Source organism: Panthera tigris, chromosome C2 (genome assembly GCF_018350195.1).
Source record: "Panthera tigris isolate Pti1 chromosome C2, P.tigris_Pti1_mat1.1, whole genome shotgun sequence".
Lineage (NCBI taxonomy): Eukaryota > Metazoa > Chordata > Mammalia > Carnivora > Felidae > Panthera > Panthera tigris.
In genome coordinates, this window is record NC_056668.1 from 149,677,892 (window position 1) to 149,700,179 (window position 22,288).

Consider the following 22,288-nt stretch of genomic DNA (forward strand, 5'->3'; position numbering starts at 1 on the left):
TACCTCCTGAGTAACAAAATCCAGCCAACAAGCTGATGGATGGAAAAGCCCTGATAAAGGGACTAGCGGAAGCCCAGGACCAGAAAGCAGTGGAGCTGTGTGTTGATCAGAGCCGGCTAGATATGGGTGCAAACAGCCCTCACCTCTCAGTGACTTTTGTCCTCAACAACCGACTTCGCCATCATGCAAAATCTGCCATAGGTCCATCACCCTTCCCTGTGAAGGTTCAGCACGGCACCTCCACAGCAACACGTGATGCCACATCCTCCAAGACAAGGGAGGAGGGCTCCAGAGATTCTCACAAGGGCAACTGAGTGCTTCCATCCAAAAGTGACACATGGGTGTTTGTATTCTTCTATGAGACGATCAGTCAGGGGCAGCCAGGAGAGGGGGTTGAAGAGAGACCCAGGGAACAATGAAGGTTATTATACTCACAGGTCCTAGACATGAGAGGCACAGAATGCCACACAGAGTCACACAGGAAAGACACCCACGCAGTCAGGAGGCTGAAGGCAGGAGTGAGGGGAGCGCTTAGGCCAGGACCTTTCTCGGGGTTCCCGTGGGAAGGGCAAAGACGGGCTGAACGGTTTGGGATTGGCTAGTCTGAATAATCTCTGCAGGCTATGGGCTTCCGAGGGGGTCCCTGGTTGGCAGGCACCTGACCCTGGGATGACTGAGGCAGAGGAACATTGCCTTCTGGGATGTACCAGTCAGACAGAGGAGGCAAGACCGGGACTGCTTAGTTTGCAAATCAAAGACACACGGTGGGCTGCTCCCTTTGCCGTCTCTAAGAACTGGCTAGCCTCAGGAAGGGCAGTTTCTCCCCAACCAGAAAGGGTTCTTTTTAAATGTCAAAATATCATACGGGGCAGGAAACTATCTACAGCACATTGGGTCACCTCCACTCCTATTTTATTGGCCAGAGCAAGCCACAGGGCCACACCTGTCCTCCGGAAAGTGAAGAAGACCGTCCCTCCACGTGCCTGGGAAGACGAGAGCTGGAAATTACAGTGAACAGGGCTAATGTCTACCAAAAACAATACTGATAAAGGGCCCGAGAGGGAAGAAACCTGTGATCACAGAATTGTATACGTGACACGATTTTAAATTTTCTTAAAAAAAAAAAAAAGCTTCATGATGAAACCAACCAACCAAACAGAAGATACATAATCAAAATAATGGAGGCCCCCCCGGGGTGGGGGACGGGGATCAGTCGGTTAAGCGTCCTACTGTTGATTTTGGCTCAGGTCATGAGCTTGTAGTTTTGTGCGTTCGAGCCCCGCCGCCGGGCTGTGTGCTCACCGTGCAGAGCCTGCTTGGGAGTCTCTTTCTCCCTCTCTCTCTGCCACTCCCCTCTCTCTCTCTCTGTCCCTCTCTAAATAAATAAATAAATACATAAACAAACAAACAAACATTTAAAAAAATGACCTCTGGAACAGGTGGATGTGTTAAAAGCACTGGTGATGAGCACAGATGTCATCTGCAAATGAGATGAAGGCAAAGGGCCGCGTGCTTCTCCTTGGCGGGCAGGCACGGGTCTGGCAGGGATGGCAGAGGTCCCAGGGTCAAGTTCCTCCTTTGTGGCTCTGGAAGGCAGCCGGGTGGGATCTCCACCCAGCAGGGGTCGTGGCTGAGATGGGTCATCCCGGAGCCAGAACTGGGAAGGAGAGCCCTGATTTCTGGGGCCTCCTGAAAGTCTCCCCCTTCCTGCTCTTGGCAGAGGAAGCGATCCCTTTCCTAGGTCAGTTCTCCAGGTTGTTCTGGGCGTCCTTCCACGAAACTTGGCCTGGAGCATGCTTCTCCAGGCCTGCCAACAATGCACAAGCATCTAATTCTCTAGATTAAATATCTTTCTGCTCAAAACAGGCAGATTGGCCTCCTTATTTGTACCTGAACTGTGATCCATATTCCCTCAAGTCTTAGGCTCAAATCAGTTTTAGGGGGATCAAAGAATTACAGTAGTCCCCCCTTATCTGAGGGGGGGTACATTTTAAGACCCCCCCCCCAGCAGATGGTTGAAACCACCTGCTGAACCCTATAATTGCTATTTTTTTCCTATACATACACACCTATGATAAAATTTAATTTATAAAGTAGGCACAGTAAGAGATTAACAATAATAATAAAATAGAACAATTATAACAACATACTGTAATGAAAGTTATGTGAATATGGCCTCTCTCTTTCTCTTAAAATATCTTGTTGTGCTATACTCACCCTTCTTCTTGTGATGACGTGAGATGATAAAATAAATGCCTGTGTGAAGATATAAAGTGAGGTGAATTACTCTGATAGAGCGTCAGGCTACTACGGACCTTCTGACGATTCGTCAGAAGGAGAATTATCTGCTTCTGGACCACGGGTGATGGCCAGTAACTGAAAACTGTGGAAAATGAAACTGTGGATGGGGGGTGGGGGGTGGGTACTGTACATTGAAAGCAAATCTTTAAAACTTCTAGAAGAATATGTAGAATATGTTTATGCCCTGAGAATTGGGAAGAATCTCTTCACAAGACTCAAATTTCTAACTATAAAGGAAAAGACTGAAAAAGTTGACTACATTAAAATTTAAAACTTCTATTTGTCAAAAAAATGAAAGGACAGGCCACAATCTGGGAGAAGATACTGGCAGCACAAAGAAAATATTAGGGATTGGTATTCACGACATAAAAAGAACTTCTATTTGTTGTTTTTAAGTTTTTTTTTTAAAAAAATATTATTTGAGAGGGACAGAGAGAGCATGAGTGAGGGAGGGGCAGAGAGGAAGGGAGACAGAGAATCCCAAGCAGGCTTTTCACTGTCAGCACAGAGCCCGACTCAGGGCTCAATCCCACGAACCGTGAGATCATGACCTGAGCAGAAGTCGAACGCTTAACCGACTGAGCCACCCAGGTGCCCCGAGAATTCTTTTTTTTTTTTTTTAATATTTATTTATTTTGAGAGAGAGAGAAAGAGAGCATGGGAGGGACAGAGAGAGAATCCTAAGCTGATGTAGGGCTGAATCTCACGACCATGAGACCATGATTTAAGCTGAAATCAAGAATCAGACACTTAACCAACTGAGCCATCCAGGTACCCCTAAAAATACATTTTAATACCAATGGGTAGTAAGGTTGTGACACAAAGGGAGGCTTTTTTGTTTTGTTTTGTTTTTTAACTGATTGTGGGAATATAAACTGCTGTAATTCTGATGGAGAACAGCTGGGGTATAGCTAGAACAGTTGGGGTATAGCTACAACCCTAGCTCTATACCCTAGAAAAACTCTTGCATATGTAGATAAATGTATAAGAATGTCTTGGTAGCACTGTTTTATAACAGCTAAAAATGTGAAATAATGTAAACATCCATTAAGAGGAGAACAGAAATCATGGGGCAGTCATACAATGGAGAACTATATTAGCAGTTGAGTGGCTGTCCTGTTCAAGATACGATAGGCTTTGATATATTAACCTCCAAATCTTAGTTGGCTTAAAACTTCAAGGGATTTTTCTTTTTTTACTCATATTACATGTTCAGTGTGGGTTGACAGGAGGCTCTGTTCCACACAATCACTTAGAGACTCATGCTGTGCAAGACTTTGCCATCTACAGCTGCATAATCTGAACCCTAGGCCTTTAAGGCTGTCATTGGAGGGGAAGAGAGAAGGCCCTCTAGTTAACTGCCTTGACTTGAGCACGACATGTGACTTTTCTGCTCAGCGTCTGTCCAGAATCAATTGTATGGGTCTGTAAAGGAGGCCGGAAGATACAGGGAGCATAAGGCATACTTGATGAACACTGTGTCTCTTCTGTGTAGACGAACCATACATGTAATATGAATAGATGTAACAAAGTTTAATGAGGAATCAAACTGTGGAACAATATAGATAGCATAATACCAATTACATAAAGATGACAAGCAACATAATACAACTTTTTTTAGGGATTTGTCCAGTCATACCAAAGGTCTGCAGCAATGAATGAATCAACAAGTCCCATGTTCAAAATGGTGGCTACCTCCAGAAGAAGGGGGGAAGAGCTAATGAAAGGGGGACACTCAGGGGCTTCCTTTAGGATAGGTAAAATTTTAGTTCAAACTCTGGGCGATGGGGCACCTAGGTGGCTTAGTCGGTTAAGCCTCTGACTCTTGGGTTCGGCTCAGGTCATGATCTCACGGCCTCGTGGGTAAGCCCCACGTCAGGCTCTGCACTGACTGTGGTGGAACCTGCTTGGGATTCTCTCTCTCTCCCTCTCTCTGCTTTTCCCCCACGCGTGCTGTTTCTGTCTCTCTCAAAATAAATAAAATAAACTTAAAAAAAAACACAAAAATCTGGGGGATGAATCCATAATTATTTGCCAAACCATTTTAATTCCCTTTGTGGAACTTTATTATTACGTAGTAAATTAAGAAACAGTGGCTATTAAAGATAACATTCACACTGCCAAGATAAAAAAACATCAGCTGTGTAACTTAGCCTGATGAGTAAACATTTTACTTCAGTAGAAAAAAAAAGTGAAATGTATATTGTGATACAGTACAAGTGGTTTTTACCTGATGCTTATATTAAAGCTATAGTTTGCTGTGCACATTTTTTAAGTTCCTAGCAGCACTAAAATTTAAAGCAATGCACACTTAAGTTTATTAGTGGTTTAAGCCAATATCCTCAAACACTCTCTTAGTGATCCTATGGCATCTTTCAGATGGTGGACCAGTGTTTTCATTTGTTGAGTGGTGATATATTTAACTGTCTTGGTCAATGCTGGGAAAGAAACTATAAGAATTAATTATAAAACGAAATTATTTTTCCCATGCTTCATGTTTAGAGGCAACTATACTGTGCTTAATATTTTATAAAGTAAAGGGAATAGCTATTTGACAACCTCAAAATGAAAACAACATATGGGGCACCTGGGTGGCTCAGTCGGTTAAGAGTCTGGCTTCGGCTCAGGGCATGATCTCACGGTTCGTGAGTTCGAGCCCCGTGTCGGGCTCTGTGCTGACAGCTCAGAGCCTGGAGTCTGCTTCGGATTCTGTGTCTCCCTCTCTCTCTGCCCTGCCCCTGCTCATACTCTGTCTTTCTTTCTCTCAAAAATAAAATAAAAACATTAAAAAAAAACTAAAAAAAAAAATGAAAACAACATAATAAGAGCTATTCGTTATTATAGTAAAGTATTGCTAAGTGATTTATATACCTTTTCTCTCCTGCTGGTTATAGTAATTTTTAAGGCAAGTCTCATAACTCCCAAATTCAAAAGGATCGAATAACTTTGCCCAGGGTCACATGGTAAAAACGTGGCTGATGATCCAGGATTCAAACCCTAGGTGTGTCTACTGCAGGCTGTTGGATGGAATGAATACAGGGTGGAAAAGAACCTCAAGAGATCACCAATCCAACCCCTTCCTCCGGGAAGTGCTGTCAACAGAGGACAATTCTGGACTTCCCATCAACGTAAGTTTCCAGTGTAGAGGACCACCTTTCGTATACAATATATTTTAGGTTCCGTCACCCCATGTGTGTGCACCACTACATTAGGGAAGGAAAGAGTTATGGGACAATGATGGTCTGATGGTGGCCACTAGGGCCCCTGAACAGGACTCACTGAGGGTCACCAAGGCACTTTGGGACCCATGTTCATGGGTCAGCATCCTTTTCCTCTGCAATTAGCCAGTGGCATACGTCATCTGCCTAGAGGAACACAAATGGCTGCTCGTGGCTGTTCCATTCCACTCAAGAGTTCTGCTGGGTTAGAAAAGAGAGCTTTCCATGATCTTTCTATGAAATTCAGCCACTGTGGAAGATCGGCTGCCTTAACCCCAAAATACGATCCCAGTAACAAGCCTGTGTGGATGCGTCAGGCTGAAGGAAAATGTGAAGAACACACTGGCTCGAGGCAGCCTTTGCCATAGGGTTTTGTTTAGGCTTCTTGGAAGTCTTAACTGAGGCTCTTTCTGTGCATCCAGGGCTCACCAGAATCCAGTACATAAGAAGGCTGGTGAAGAGAGTAGGAAATGGGAGGTTGGGGGGGGGGGTCGATATCAGCATGCTCCACAATCACTAAGGGGGCTCCTCTTTAGGGTCCCCAGAGAAGCCAGCCACACTATGATCATGACATCAACAGCAGTCATAACAACAGTAACTGACATTTGCCAAACACCCAAATGTCAGGCACTGAAACAGGTCCCCTCAACTAAATTCTCACAGTAACTCCAAAAGGAGGGCATTAGTATCCCGTGCCCTTGGCAGCAAGTGGTGGATTTGAACTCAGGTCTGCAATTCCAGCATCCGTCCTATTTCCAACACGGCACGGACTGACTCCTATCAGTAAGTGCCCAACCTGCTGAATTTAGGATATGCTATGGTTTTTCAGCCAATCCCATCCCATCTATTGAAACAGACCTGTTTAATAGAATCTAATCTATGTAACCTAAGTTATTTAACCTCTTCCTGCTTAAGGGGCAAATAATAGTACCTACTTCAAATACCATTATGAATATTAAAAAAATTACTATTTATAATGCTCGTAGGCCATGCCTAACCTACAGTGTTACGTAAGTAGCTGTTATATAAAATTCTCACTAAATAAAGCTTGGCCCTGCGGCATTTGGGAGAACGGCCATATTCTTCCAGCAGAGAAAAACAGGAGCTCGGGAACCTGGGGTGGAGGGAGACTTGGAAGGCAGGCAACAAAGAAGGTTCCTGCTGTGTGTGAGGGTGTCGAAGGAGGATGCAGGCTTCCAGTCTGAAGCCAAAGGTCTAATGTCAACAGGTACTGAGCTGACAACTGAGCCCTTGAGTTCTATCTTCTCCATCGGGAAAAACGATACTGAAATCGCTAATTGTAGAATAAACAGTGTCAAGACGGAGTTGAACCACAAGATGCATGTGGGGGTGGGGTTGCCTCAACTACGTTCATGTTGAATTCCATCCCAGGAAAGAAATAATGTCCAGGCATGGTTCTGGAAGCACTGCTGCTCAGCAACAAAGAACCACAGATGTTCTCCAAAGAGCCCGAAGCCACCCTGGGCCCTGGCCTCCTGCCTCCTTCCCAGACATCCCAGTGGCACCCTGCACACTAGTTGTGCTGAACCATCTGTGGCTCCCTCAACTTCCCAAAGAGTTTCAAGCTCCGGTCTCACCCCACCTAGAGCACAGATGAACGGCTACAGTCTTACTGGCTTTACAGAAGGTCCAAGACCTAGTTTAAGACCAGAGAAAATAAAAATCGTACGGCTGATTCATCCAGTTCCCATTTGGTCATGCAGGCACCTACCCTGAGCAAGCCCTTCCCAAGCAGCCACTCCGTCCCAGCACCGAGGCCGGGTGCTGCCCTGCTGCCCACTCCTGCTCTGTCAGGGACAGCACACGGTCAGGGCAGAGTGTGGAAAGACGAAAGGGCCCTCCCGTGCCCCCCACGCCCATTTCTGGAAAAGGAGTGCCCAAGAAAATACGCCTTTAGCGTTCTCACCGTCCATAGGGCTGGTGATAAAGGAAGAGGATTATTTGTTTGCCGAGTAAGTAAATCTTGACCTTGCTATACATCCTCCCTCACCTGCCAGTCCCCAATACATTGCCACATCTTCATTACCCGTTCAGATATATTCACCACCCAAGCCATAGCTTTCTGTATGCTGTTCGAGCCTGTAGCAGACCTCTGGTGCCAACATGACACGCTCAAAATGCAGCCAGTGCCAAAGCATCACAGCCAGATAGAGCCTGTCACGCCTGTGAGGGTGTCTCTAAAATGTTAACCATGCCCCAGCCCTCTCCCCCAAAATATAAGGAAAAGAAAACCCTTCAGTTAGGGGACAGTAAAAAGAATGCTCAGTACAGTTGCAGATAACGCTTTTCTGTATTAAAAATATAATTTGGGGGGCACCTGGGTGGCTCAGTCAGTTAAGCATCCAACCTCGGCTCAGGTCATGATCTCACAGTTTGTGGGTTCGAGCCCCACGTCAGGCTCTGTGCTGACAGCTCAGAGCCTGGAGCCTGCTTTGGATTCTATGTCTCCCTCTCACTCTGCCCCTTCCCTGCTCACGTTCTGCCTCTCTCCTTCTCTCTCTCTCAAAAATAAATGTTAAAAATTTTTTTTAAATCTTTTCAAATAAAAAATAAAAAAATATACAATTTGGAAGACGTAACCTGTAGATATTTTTGCTGCTTGTTAATTCCCCTTACGCTAAAAGATAGGGTTCACTCTGATTTACAATATCCACCCCTGCCTACCACCCAATCTTTTTGTTGGCCTCCTCATCTTCCAAGACCCTTCTGACAGGTCCTGACTGCTGTAGAACTTTCCCTGATTTCTCAAGCCAGAATTGATGGTTGTTTCTTTCTCCAAACACATCTTTTATATATGAATTCGAGCAGTTACACAATTAATTACATTGTAAATACATGCTTGCAAGTTTTGGTTATCCCCACCCCTCCCCCGGCCACCCACCTGCTCTCTCGCTCGCTCACTCCAATTACTCACCTACGAGCTCCTTGAGGTCAAGAACCATGTATTATTTATCACTCTATCACTGTGTAAAACACAGTGTTGACAAAAATAATGGACATTTATTAAATGTGTTTGGAATGGATTTTTTTTAACGATTTTATTTTTAAGTAATTTCTACACCCAATGTGAAGCTTGAACTTCTAACCCTGAATCAAGAGTCATATGCCTTATTGACTGAGCCCACTAGGTGCCCCAGGAAGGAATGTTTTTGAATGGAAATTCCCAAATGTTAACTCTCCTGCTTCCTCTTGCCTATCTGATTCCCAGGTTTTATTCAAAGGCATCTCCAATAACTGCTTCGATAGCTACAGTTAATCTTTCATGGTCTCATTCCCACTGATAGGATTCATCTGAAGAGAATGGATCTGTGACAGGTGTGGTTATTCCTCACCATGCAGCCTGGCAGAGTACTGGTAGAGGGAGGCTGGGTTCAGGACTGAGTTGCTATTCTTTCACAATTTCAGCCACCAATGACTGGTAGCCTATTATGTGCCAGGAGCCGATCCCCGTGCGGGGTTCCGGCTTCCAGGGACTCAACGCTGGCTGCCGAGCTTTTGTCTACAGGCCAGCAAATGTGTAAACTCAGGTGAGTCCCCCAAGCCTCTTGGCTTCAATCTCCTTGTTTATGGGACAGGAAACAAGACTGCCCTGCATATTTTGGCCACGATCAATTGATATAAGACAGTGCATTCTTGGTTTCTGTCCTAGAAACTGTTCACATCCCTAAACAAAAAGCCCAAGCTGAAAAAGTTCAGGTGTTGCTGAAAAGTGCTCACCGACAAGGTGCAGAATACAAGACTGGGCTCAAGTTTCAGGCGATGCAGGCGAGCTCAAGGATTCATGGACCCAAGCAGGGGCCAGTTGGGACCTCTGGAATCATTCCTGCCAAAGACATTGTTTCTAAACTATAAAATCTGAGCGACTGCAGGAAGACTGTGTCTTCGCAATTGTTGTAAAAGCCTTGGATTAATGAGACACTCATTCTTGTGCAGGTTGGGAACGGTTGGAGAGAAAGTGTGGCTGCCAGACGAAGAACAAGGAAGATGGATGGGGATGGGGACAGGGACAGGGCTGTCTCTCCTAACTCTTGGCTGGACTCTCACCCCTTCTTCAGTGGGGAGGGATTTGACATTGACATCAGAATTCAGACGTGCAGGCAAACCTTGTTTTGTCATGTTGAGCTTTATCGCACTTAGCAGGCATTGTGTTCTTTACAAATTCAAGGTCTGTGGCAACCCTGTGTCCAGAAAGTCTCTCAGGGCCATTTTTCCAACTGCATTTGCTCACTTCGTGTCTCTGTCACACGTTGGTTTTCTCACAATATTTCAAACATTTTCATTATTATTATATTTGTGATGATGATCTGCGGTCAGTGATGATAATTCACTGAAAACTCACAAGATTAGCATTTTTGGCAGTAAATATTTTCAAATGTTTATTTTTGAGAGAGAGAGAGAGAGAGAGAGAGAGAGAGAGAGAGAGAGAGAATGAATGAATGGGGTAGGGGTAGAGAGAGTGAGCAAGACACAGAATCCGAAGCAGGCTCCAGGCTCTGAGCTGTCAGCACAGAGCCCAACACAGGGCTTGAACCCATGAACCACGAGATCATGACCTGAGCCAAAGTTGGATGCTCAACGGACTAAGCCACCCAGGACTGGCAACAAATATTTTAAATAAAGGTATGTATATTGTCATTTTAGACATAATGCCATCTCACCCAGTAGACTACAGTAGAGTGTAAACATAGCTTTTATAAGACTCGGGAAACCAAAAAATTCATCTGACTCACTCTACTGTGAGATTCACCTTATTGCAGTTGTCTGGAACCCAACACACAATATCTCTGAGATGTGCCCACGTTCTGTATTTGTTGAATTATGATGTTTATGTGAATGTTCATAATCATATATGGTCAAGTCCATGGCATGGCTTCCGTCATTCCCAATGAATTCTCTTGTTTCTGTTAATCAGGTTAAAGAGAACCTCCAGCTAATGTTAAAAGTGGAATCTATTCTGGGGCTTTGGGCTGACACCTGTTGCCTAGATCGTGGTCCAAGACTGGCATCAGTGGAGGAGCTGTTTCTCTTGGCAAAAGAGAAGGTCTGTTAGCTCTGGATGTAATACACCTCAACAAAGACATGTGAAAACAGTGAAGTGCTAGGGAGAGGTAAAGTATTGTTATAACAGGGACCATCTTTCATAAGGCCTCTTCATGTCTGGTACGGTATGGCCGGTGATGTGAGGCAAACCAGAGAGGCGGGCATGCTCTATCTCCAGAAAAGCATCAAGCATCTGAAGCATGGGTGCTTTCTACATTCTTCTCTCTCTCTTTTTTTTCTTCAAATGACAACAAACTGTTCACCACTGGTTCAATTTTAAAGACTATCTTCTAATGTTTTTCTCTGTTAATGTATCATCAGTTGGGGGCCTGGTGGTTGGTTAATTACAGGCTAAAAAAAGGTGCTGCTGGGTTGAAATGACTATTGGCATCAAGATTGAGTGCAAAAATTTAAATATCTGAGTCTAATGGTTAAAAATTGGGGCATTTTTTCCCCTACCATGTCAAGGAGCAAAGTTCATGATGAGGACACCTGCTAGACTGATCAATGTTAGAAGAAAATCCTGCAAAGAACCAATGATTTCTTAAGTTCCCTATCTGTTCCAAGGCCACAAAGTGTGGCTCTCTCCGTGGGGTTCTGTGGTCCCTAGGTCTGGAGTCAACGAACAGAAATGGTGCTACCAGCCTGTGTGACATTTTGCGGGGGTGGTTGAGATCCCCAGATATTCTAAACTGTGCATCATGGTAGCCACTGATGGTTGTCATCACATCCATACCCCCTGCATTCTGGGAGGGTATGATGAGAGTGTCCCAGTATGTTCATGGTGGAAATGCGCTGGGATGGGCCATGATTGGTCTAAGCTGGGGGCTAGCAAACTTTTTCTGTAAGTGGCCAGATAGCAAATATTTTTGTGTCTGTGGGCCATCTGGTCCCCACTGTAACTATTCCCGTGTGCTGTTGTAGTTGAATGCAGCCATAGACAACATGTACGTGAATAAACATGGCTGTGTTCCAGCAAAGCTTTTTTTATAAAAACAGGTAACAGGCCAGATTTGGTCTGTGGGTCATAGTTTGCCAACTCTTCTAACAGTTGGAATATTACCATTTTCCATTTTCCTCCTTGAACAGATAGTTCTATCTCATCTACTTCCCTTTCAGAATTTAATTTTATATCATATATTTTGATGTTTCAGTCTTATTTATCACCTTGCTATCATTCTTTGTCACAGAAATATGTGTAATAAATTGAATTTAATAACTTTTTGAGCCTTGAGGCTCAAAGTGTCAAAATACGTATCTTGAATTGAGTTATCAATTCTGATTATTAAGACACAGTTGATCAAGAACATAAACATACAGTATCTCATAGCATATGGAAACTACAAAATTCAACTTTCAGGGCTCATAAATAAAGTTCTATTGGAGTACAAGAAAACCCCATAAATATATTCCAATTCTGATAAGTAGCAACAAAACATAAGCATACGTTTATTGGAAATACATCTTGCAGTGAGATGGCTTTTTTATTGGTTCCTTTGCGCACAGATGGGGATCATTTGTTATCTGAACGAGATTGTGTTCAGCACTAGTTTTAGGTCTTTTTAAAAAATTAAGCTCTGAGGAAACTTTTCCCTCTACACGGGAATGGAAGCAGTTTGGTTTTTGTTGTTGTTGTTGTTGTTTTAATGTTTACTTATTTTTTTGAGAGAGAGAGAGAGAGAGAGAGACAGAGTGTGAGCGGGGAAGGGGCAGAGAGAGAGAGAGAGAGAGAGAGAGAATGAATCCGAAGCAGGCTCCAGGCTCCGAGCTGTCAGCACAGAGCCTGACGCGGGGCTCGAACTCACAGACCGTGAGATCATGACCCGAGCAGAAGTCGGACACCCAACCGACTGAGCCACCCAGGCGCCCCTGTTGTTTTGTTTTTTATAGCAATGTCCTTCAACTTTGAGCCCCATCTGAGTTATATGCCAAAAATCACATGGCTACCTACGACCCAATAGTACCTTTAGTGGCCATTCAGGTCCTCCTTTAATTTGATTGAAACTAAAGACGCAGAAACCACCTGCCCTACAAAAGGGGTCGCTTCTCAGTTCTTAGGTACGACAACATGTTTGTACCACTCCTGGCCTTTGCCCAAACATCGCTTATACCCTCATATCCTCCACCATGCCTGTAGACCTGCTCTTCTCTTTCCAACACATATTTAACTAATGTCATAGCTGAAAACCTTTCTGTTTTCTACGCAACAGGGATCTTAGAAAATTAGAAACTCAAGAACTCTTTCTTTCAGGTCACACTTAGTAGTCAGGCCTGCCAATTTCGAGACACCACATGTAAGTGTGGAAGATAGGAAACATGGAAGAAACAACAATATCCCCTTCTTAGTCCCATATCAGGGTGGTCACCTGCCTCTACTCTTTCTTGGTCTAAAATTTCTATCTTGCAGCTCTGGTTGCATTATGTCTACTGTAGTGGATCTGGTTCTTTAGGTTCTGTTTTAAGCCATAAAAATGAATTCTGGGTGACTTCTGTGAAAAGGTAATTTAATGGAAAGATCCGGTGGCTTAAAGAACTAAGGGGAAAGTTGAACATCCAAGACTTGAGGTGGCAGGACCAGGGCTCTCACTAATGGGAACCACCCCTGGTCAACATTTGGGACGTTGTCATGTTGGGATAACTCAACTCTAATCGTCCTCAATCGATGTGTTGCTCCACCCAAGATTCAAATTCCCAGAGAGGATCAGATTGGCATTGTCAGGGTCATAGGCCTGCTTATTGAGGTGGTCCATCTACCAATGTTTCAACATCCTAGGGTTTCTTTTCTCCTCGCTTTGCCCAAATCAATGCCTGCCTTACCACTGCAACCCGAATTTCACCAAGTGCCTGTGGGAAACACATATGTAAGGTCATCTTAATAACAATTCCAACGGTATGGGTTCTGTGTCTCCTCCTGGATGAAGCAGGACATCAGCCTCCACCCACGGTATGTCTCCTAGGTGTTTTTTGGAGTTCTCGGGAAGTCTTGCAGGAAGTCACTAGTGGTGCGTCCCCCTTCCAGCCCCTGCTAACGTCCAGTTGTAGAGAAACCACTGGATTTCTGCTGCCAAGCCCTGCTCTCCTGGGCAAATGCCAAATCACTGTCCAGCTCCCCTCAGCGCTACCAGGGACAATAATCCTTCTTGTGCTTGAGCTTCTGTCCTCAAAGGACAGTGCCTCTCTCCCCATGTCTATATCATACATTGTGCCCTAGGCTGCAGAGCAACACTGTTGAGTCCCATGTTCCATGGTGAAAATGGCTTCTTTGCTTCTGCCTGTGGCTCCCTCTCTCTCAGGGGCCAGGCTGGACAATATATGATGAGGGGTCCCATTTTACTTCTCTCCTTTCCACTTCCCATCTCCCATTGTCCTGCCCTCCTTGAAGGTCCCGTTCTTAGTTAAGGTTACCCCCCCAAAAAAAGAACCAATAGGAGATTATATCCATCTATCTATCGATCTATCTACCTATCTACTATCATCTATTGAAAGAGACATTTATTTTAAGAAATTGGCTCATAGGACTACGGAGGCTGGAAAGTCAAAAAAACAAAACAAAAAAACAACTCTTTAGGGTAGACCAGCAGGCTGGAGACTCAGAGAAGAGTGGCTGTTGCAGCTAGAGACCACAGGCCATCTGCTGACAGAATTCCTTCTTCCTTGGGGAAATCAATCTTTTTTCTCGAAAGGCCTTCAACTCAGGGGCTCACACATAATGGAGGGTAATCTGCTCTACTCCAAGTCTACTGATTTAAATGCCAATCTGATCTAGAACATATCTTCACAGCAACATCTGGACTATTGTTTGACCAAATACCCGGCGAGCGTGGCCTACCCAAGCTGACACATAAAATTAGCCATCATAGCTCCTTATGTAAACACACTAATAAAACCCATGGTTGTCAGCCTAATAATGTATCCTAAATGCTCATTGTGAATGCTGCAGATTTAATCAAAGCCTACTAAACTTTTTATATCAAAGTAAATCTTCTTTTTTAAAACCTGTTAGAATGATGTGTTCAGAGGCCACTGGTTTACCAAAAATAGCTCAAATATTTAGCTCATGCTCTTAATGTTCAATGTCACACAATGTCATAGTCTGTATCTTCCCTAAAAATGCAGGCTTTTGGAGATTCAGTCAGTCATTCAACGGATACAGTACCCACTCGACCCTGATGGCACAGATAGGATACACGTTAGAGTGACACATCTCAGGTAAGTGGGGCTGTGAGGAGCCCAAAGGGCCAACGGGAGGGGAGTGCCGTGTGGTGGCATGGGCTGTGAAGCTACCACACTTGTCCTCCTTCCCTGATGTTCCCTCCCGTGTCTCAGTGTGTCCTCACTGCTCTGGCTGTACAGGAAGTGCAAATGCGCACGTCAAGAGGAACTGAAATCTACACTATCCCTTTAACACCGTCTGGGAGCACAGGCTGTCCCCTGCTTCTGCAGACTTAAAAATAGGGTCCAGGTGGCTGGCTGAGCAAGGAGGCCTGCCGGGCAGCTGAAGGAGAGGGGCCCAGAGGCTGCATTCCTGGGGAGATTGTAAGGAGACTCCTGAACTTGAGACTGACAAAGTGACCTTGGCTAGCCACTTGGTCATTCCACATTTCAGACCGCCCTGCCTCTAAAACGGGGCTAATCTCTTGCCCTCTCTCAGAGTTCTTATGAGGGTTACATGAAATAATTCATCTGAAAAGGCAAATTCAATCCCATGCCCTTAGTAGGCACTCTTGATATATTTGTTATTTAATCTATTCATAGTAAAAAATCAGTGACCAGAATTTAGATGCTTAGCTTTCACTGGGGACAATTTATAGTTTTCCAAATTCCCAACTGCCTCATGATTCAGGTCACTCTGACAATGATTAGTCTGAGTGCTGCAGTCACAGTCTCTGTGGAGATCTGTTATAGACAGGCTGCTATCCGTAACCTAAAGTGCCCGTTATATGGGCCTTCAAAATACAAGTTCCCTTTGACGGGTCCATTTTCCCTGGGAAGCTGGGTGGTTTTAGCTCTGTGGTGGAAAGCAGGGTGCTGTTGGGGGAACAGCACTGGGGTGATGGGCGAGAGGATTTGGAATGGGAAGGCGAGAAAGGAGCACATCCCAGATTTCATGTTTGCTTTATGTACACCTGGTTATAAAAGCACATGCGTAAAATGTGGGAAATTTGGAAACTTATTGGAAAATAGAGGTAAGAGAAAAATGATTTATCCATATGTTATCTCCCAATGCCAATGTTAACAGCATTGATAGTGTATTCCCTTTCAGTCTTTTTTGTTTCTTTTATTATATGGCAATTATATTGTACACACATTTTTCATTGTAGTTTTTTCTAATGTTTATTTATTTCTGAGAGAGAAAGAGAGCGTAAGCACACTCGGGGACAGAGAATCTGAAGTGGGCTCTGTGATCACAGCAGAAAGCCCCATGGGAGACTCGAACTCCCCAACCGCGAGATCATGATCTGAGCTGACGTCGGATGCTTAACCGACGGAGTCCCCCAGGCACCCCTACATTGCAGTTTTTAATATAATGTTTTAATGTAAGAATTTACCCTTGTAAATTTGTATTTGCTAATACAATGTATACACTACTTTAAAGGCCTCATCATAATCTATTAAGTTGAATATGCCCTAATTTTCTTCCACTGTTCTGCTGTTGGACATTTAGATTACTTCTGTTTTTGTATTACAAATAATTCAGCACACCTCATTTTTGTGCAGTATTCAAAAATGAAATGATTGGGTTCAGGGGCTTGGACATGCTAAAGGCTCTTGATACGTGTCGGTAAAAGATAATGTCCATTTCGATTCCACCAGCAATGGATAAGGGTGCCTTTCTCAGTCTACCGTCATCAACACTGAGTAGAATGGTGAAAAAAAATCACTAATTTAATGAGGAAAACAAAACTACTTGAAGCATAAATCTCTACCCCCTTGCGTTCTAGTGAAGTTCAATATTTTCCAAATATTTGCTCCCTTGTGAATGTCTTTATCATATGATGAGAATTTTTAATATTACTGTATCTTCCTCAGGGATATTGCAAATCCACTGGGGTATCTCTCAAACATACTGTGGAGTTTATACCAAAAGGTCAGTAATGCTAGTTTATGAATCATGTGGACTGTGTGATGACCCAAGGAATAAATGATCAGGTAGAAGTAAAGGATATTCAGCTCCAAGTGAAAAGAAACGAAGCCTTAAGTTGTCTCAGAAAAAAACAAGGCAAATGACACAAGCATAATGAGGAGATGTGTTTTGATTTCAATTCCAGGGATAATTTTTTTTCTCACTCCCTGACAACAATCTCCCAAATTGGTCTGTGTTAAAGATAATAGCACAAAGTGACAAAAATCAGAGAGAACAATTTTTATAATGAAGCAAAGAACTAGGAAGCCAATTTGTTCCCAAGGAAAATAGGAGTGTTGTTCTTGAATCAATTGGACCGCAAATGACAGTGGCTGGGAAGCAAGGTCTGGGCTCATTCTGAAAGTTTTGTTTCCTGTAGAAGTTCTTCAAATGCAACTACTATTACATCCTTATTTTTCGTGTTTGGATAAATCTATACAAGAAGTTGTTGAGAAGATCAATTTACATATATATATATGTATATACATATATATATATATATATGTATATGATGGAATGATTCAGTAGTATCCAATTGGCTATATAATCTCTAAAATAAGTAATCCATCATTCATTCTATAATAAATTCATCTAAGGTTTGTTAATTTCCCAAAGTTAAAAATTCTAAACTGACAAAAAAAATATATTTTAATGCAAAACATATGAAGCAAAAGAACAGATGATGAACTAACCAGCATCATAATTTTAGCAATGACCATTAAAAGGGAATTTTCATTTAAAATTGAAATATTTTTACTGTAATAAATAACCAAACAGAACACCAGGACATGAGACAAAAAAGAAGAAAGGTGAATTTACAGATTCTACTATTTTTACAGAGACTAGACACAATTTGGGTCCTCCCTGATGAACCCTACATTTCTAATCCAAATCGCTCATTTAGAACTATACCAGAGACAGGCTCAGGTGCCTGATAGTCATTTATTTCTGATGCAATTTGTTAATTTTTTTTGCATAAATGTCTACCCTCGACTCTTAGCCCCTTAATTTTTTGTGGACCAGAATTCTTATCATTATAGTCATTCATGGCTCCATATGCATATGGTATAGCCACTGGATAAACAGCTTGAAATTAAACCAATGCAACAAAAATGAAATTAATTTACATAGGAAGGGAAAAAGCACATCATGGCCAGTGGGCAGTGAAAAATGGGTCTAAATGTGGCCTCACCAAAGTGCTCACCTCTACAATGTCACAGAGCTATCAACCATTTCATTGAGATTTCACACACACACACACACACGCGCGTGCACACACACACACACGCACATACACACACGGAATGTGTTCTTCATAGATTTTGACATATACAGCGATTTTAAATCTCACTGCTTGACTGTGAATCTACTGGAAGAATATCCAAAATAAAATAAATCACTTCTAGACCAAGAGGTGAACTTCAGATTGCCCCAGGAGTAGAGGAACCAATGAACAACATGGAGGGAGGCACAGTGCCCACGATGCCATCCCCCAGCATGACACCAGCTTTTGCCAGGTAAAATCTGTATTTAGTCTCCGTAATCTCTTGTAAACTATTTTTTTTCCTGTTTCAAGAAACTGGACAGGGTTTAAAAGCTGTTACTAGTCAGAAATTTTTCAGACATGATTCAAGTCACAGTGGCCCTTAAATGCTTCACATGATGAATTTAGCTGTGTCTGTTGTGTGGCAATGAGGAGTCACACAGCCTGTTAGTACATCAGAAAAATAAACTCTTCTGAGGCATCCTTCAAAATGTAAAAAAAAAGACTGTCAGCCCACAGGTCCTACATCTGAGGTGCTTTGACCCAGGCATACTTCTCTACCACACTGGGCCTTAGAGAAATTTCTAGAAGCAAAAACCTGCCACATGCATCACGGATTTTTTCCCTAAACGAGTTCCTATGATGAACTTGAAGAAAACAGGGAACAAGCTCCACTTTTTCATCTCCTTTGATTTCAGACAATATTATTACAATCCTAAGACTCCCAGAAATGTCCCCACGTGACGTTACACAAGATTAAAACAGAAAAATTCCCAACTTCTCCTCAGGATCCTCTTTCTGCCAACTTTGATTAAACAAGTGTGGGTGTGTTCTATCTGTGCTAGACGCACTGAATGTGGATGACTTCTCAGGAATCCCCACCCTTCTTTAAAAAACTAATGGGAGTAAATTTACATTAGTTTTTGGGATATCTTTCAAGGTATCCCTTCTACAAAGGGTTCTTTATTTTCTGACGTCCTTCTTTTGAGACTCAGGGAGTTGTCACGCGATGTTGACATGAAAATGATACAAGATTCAGGTCAATGGGGTCACCTGAGCCTCCTGCCTCCTCTTTTGGTGGCTCAAAATGTAAAATGGAAATTTAAACTATAGTCTTATAAACCATTTGCTGCCCATTTACGGCTCATGTTTCAATATCTGACTATTCCTTGAGACAATCTAGAAATAGTATAAATGAAACAGCACAGCATTCAATCAGCAGACTGGCTCTCAAGGCAAGGTTCTTCCATTTATCAGTGATATGATCCCGAGGCAGTATAGAACCCACTTAACATCACTACTGTTTAAGGAAAGCAATGTGCCATTCAACTGGAGCTGATAACAGACCCATACACACAACTTGGGGTGGATGTGGGGTTGAAAGGCTGTGATTGCATGTTTTATTGCTATTAGCTGTTGAGTAAAGGTGGCGATTTTTCGGATCCACCAAGAAGAGGAAAAGAGAAAAACTGAAAAGAAACAAGATCGTGCAAGAGCTAGTATTTCCTGCTGTGTGGAGATGAATACATGAAGAATAGTACAGAATAGCATATTTTGATGACTGCTAGAGTCTCAATGCTTTGAATTTCAATGATGCCACAACCTCTTGGGGATCAAACCCGAATTCTTCACCTAAACCGACCTAAATTCTACATGCCATTGCAAGAGTGCTCTGTCCCGGGCCCTCCGCACACCTTGTGGGATCTTTTTGGCTCATGGCACACCCTGTCCAAGAGTGCCCTGTGATGCCTCTTCCCAACCTGAGTACCATCTGGGGTCCCCCTGTTTTCCAGAAAAAGAATGCCCCAACACTCTCTGGATCCCTTCTCTTTAAAATTCCTGAAGTCTCACCTGTACCATGCATTTGGCTGCTTTGGAACATTGTCCTGTTCTGTTACTCAACCCACAGAGATGCGCGTGTCTCCTACACGCCGGGCTCTGGTACTCCAAATGGAGTTGAAGGTATTGGCCACAGACTAGGCTGGTCACGAACACGGGTGCGGCGCTGTGGTGCCGTGGCAGGTGTTTGAGCCAAATGCTGTGTGGCGCCCGCCCGGATACACAATTGTGATATCCGGCCACACCACACTCTTCTACTCCTTATTGCTATTGCCTCCCGGCCTGCTAGTTCCTCCTCCTTGCTCAATGAGATTATGTCACCTGGATCACCATCATACTTCTGCCATCAACCTGGTCACTTTGGAATCCGTGTGCACCTGTCTTCTAGTTCCGTGGCTTCCTCAGCTAGACCTCAACCTCCTATACCCATGTTCACCTCCCGATGGATCCACTTCAGAGACCATTAATTCAAACAGCTTTTCCCGTACACAAAATTTTCTCTGCTAAATACCCCCATGGTCACAGTTCTTCAACTTTACCAGGGACTTCTAGCTGACTGACCTCTTCGTCCTCTTCCCACCATCTACAGCTCCTTTCTGACTTTCCTTCCTTCACCATCCAGATTAGTCTATCGTTTTAATTTCTACATTTTAAATATCTTGAACTCCGTATCCTTGCATCTGTCCTAAAGTTCTGAAACGCACCACCCCCCCACCCCCGCCACCAATCCAGGAAGAGCCCGGCCGTCTACTTTCCTCGTATCTACATACGTGAGGTTGAGCACGGCTGGAGCAAAACACACAATGATCCCGTTGGTTGCAAGTACACAAATCAATGATTAGAACCCAGCTCCAAAGCCTGGGTCTCCAACTTCTGTTGCACACAATCTCTTCCGACAGGCAACTCTCTTGTTATCAGCACTTGACCTTAACCCAACTTTACCGAGAAAGGGAAGGCACAGGATGTACCTCTTTGCATCATCCACTCTCAATCGTAGGCTCACGTACAACTCAAGTCTCCTCCTTCTCTTTGTTGCCACAGAGCTTCTCCTCCTCCTACCAAGGAGCTGCTATATGGAGACTCGGATGGATTCCTTGCTCTGAAAGTCATACGCAGAGCCTGGGCGGCACCCCACCCTGGGTAACGAGTGCTCAACAAACCCCATTTGCTTCAGTGGGTATCTCTGGTATCTACAGCTCAGAGACAGATTCCCTGGGAATCGATCCCAAGGGCGCCTGGCAGTCATCCACTTTAACTAGCTTTACGGGAAAATGCTGGGACTTGATACGTTAAAGGATGGAAGTGAACAAACGAAGCAGGAAGAAAGAAGGAAAAGATGAGGGGGGCAGGGGCTCCCGTGTGTGTTCTTGGGACCGGCCACACCCCATCTTGCTCACGGCGCGAGGCATTATGAAGGACGCAATGAATACGAATGTGCCTGGCAGATGCTGGGATCAGCAAAGATTTAAGAATTCCACAGGACAAACGCCAGACCCTGGCTCATCAGGCTTACCGGTTTCCAAATACTCAATGTATCAAACCGACGCTCTGCCAGTCACTGAGGGAAGAATAGAAATACGTGTCCCCGTGAGACTCCACGCTAGCCGTTTCCCTCACGTGGAGACCATCATCCCCACCCCACTTTCACGTTAGCATTGCTTTTTCATCTTTTACCATCCTGCCCTTATTTCTTGTTTCCTGGGAAGCTTTCTCCAAACCCTAGAGCTGGCGGCCCCGTGCTCTGTGCCCCCGCAGCCGAAGGGGTGACTGGTCAGGCCGGACAAGAAGCGTCGCCCTCCCTCGTTCTTTCTGTGAAGGGCGCGTGGCGTCCCGTGCGCCTGGGCCATCTCTCGACGGCACGCGGTCAGGACTCTCGTCCTGCCCGGCCGGCCTCTGCTGCTCCCACCCGGCTGAAGGAAGACGGGGCCACCAGCGGGCCCCTGACGAGCCCACTCGGCCACTCACCTGGCCTGCTGGCAGACGCAGCAGATCCACACCTTCTCGTGCTTCTGGTAGGAGCAGCAGCTCTTGCAGACGTTGAACTGACAGTCGGCACACCGGCGCCTGGCGTTGACCAGGAAGGTGAAGGGCGAACAGCAGCGCATGCAGCAGTGCTCCACGAACTTCTGGTGCTTCAAGAGGATGCTGCACTTGCTGCCTTCCTCGGCCAGCTTCTGCTTCATCTCGCTGGGCCAGCAGGTGGGGGGGGGGGGGGGGGAGAAGAGAAACAGCGCACCCGGTCAGGACGCTCTCTCCGTAAAGCACCCCCCGCCCCGGGGGGCCCCCCCCCACGGGCCGCGCCGCCCTGGACGACCTGCCCTCCAAACGACAAACTCCAAGAGACCAACTGCTTGACGCCATATCCAGAGAGGAGCCCTACTGGCGGATTAATTCTTGCGCACTTCTGCGAGTCGCATTCTCTACGAGAAAGCCCGAGAGCCTCATTACTTCTATTTCAGACAGTAGGTTGAGATACAAATT

At 44.5% G+C, this 22,288-nt stretch overlaps 1 protein-coding gene across 2 annotated transcripts in view; it reads right to left on the bottom strand.

Moving 5' to 3' along the window:
• LOC102962809 (myosin VIIA and Rab interacting protein) overlaps positions 1-22,288 on the bottom strand; it is a 370,133-nt gene that overhangs the window by 194,837 nt on the left and 153,008 nt on the right. For both annotated transcript variants that reach the window (XM_042957165.1, XM_042957164.1), the window contains exon 3: positions 21,773-21,994. In XM_042957165.1, the coding sequence (XP_042813099.1) occupies positions 21,773-21,994 (222 nt within the window). The remainder of the gene's footprint in view (positions 1-21,772; positions 21,995-22,288) is intronic.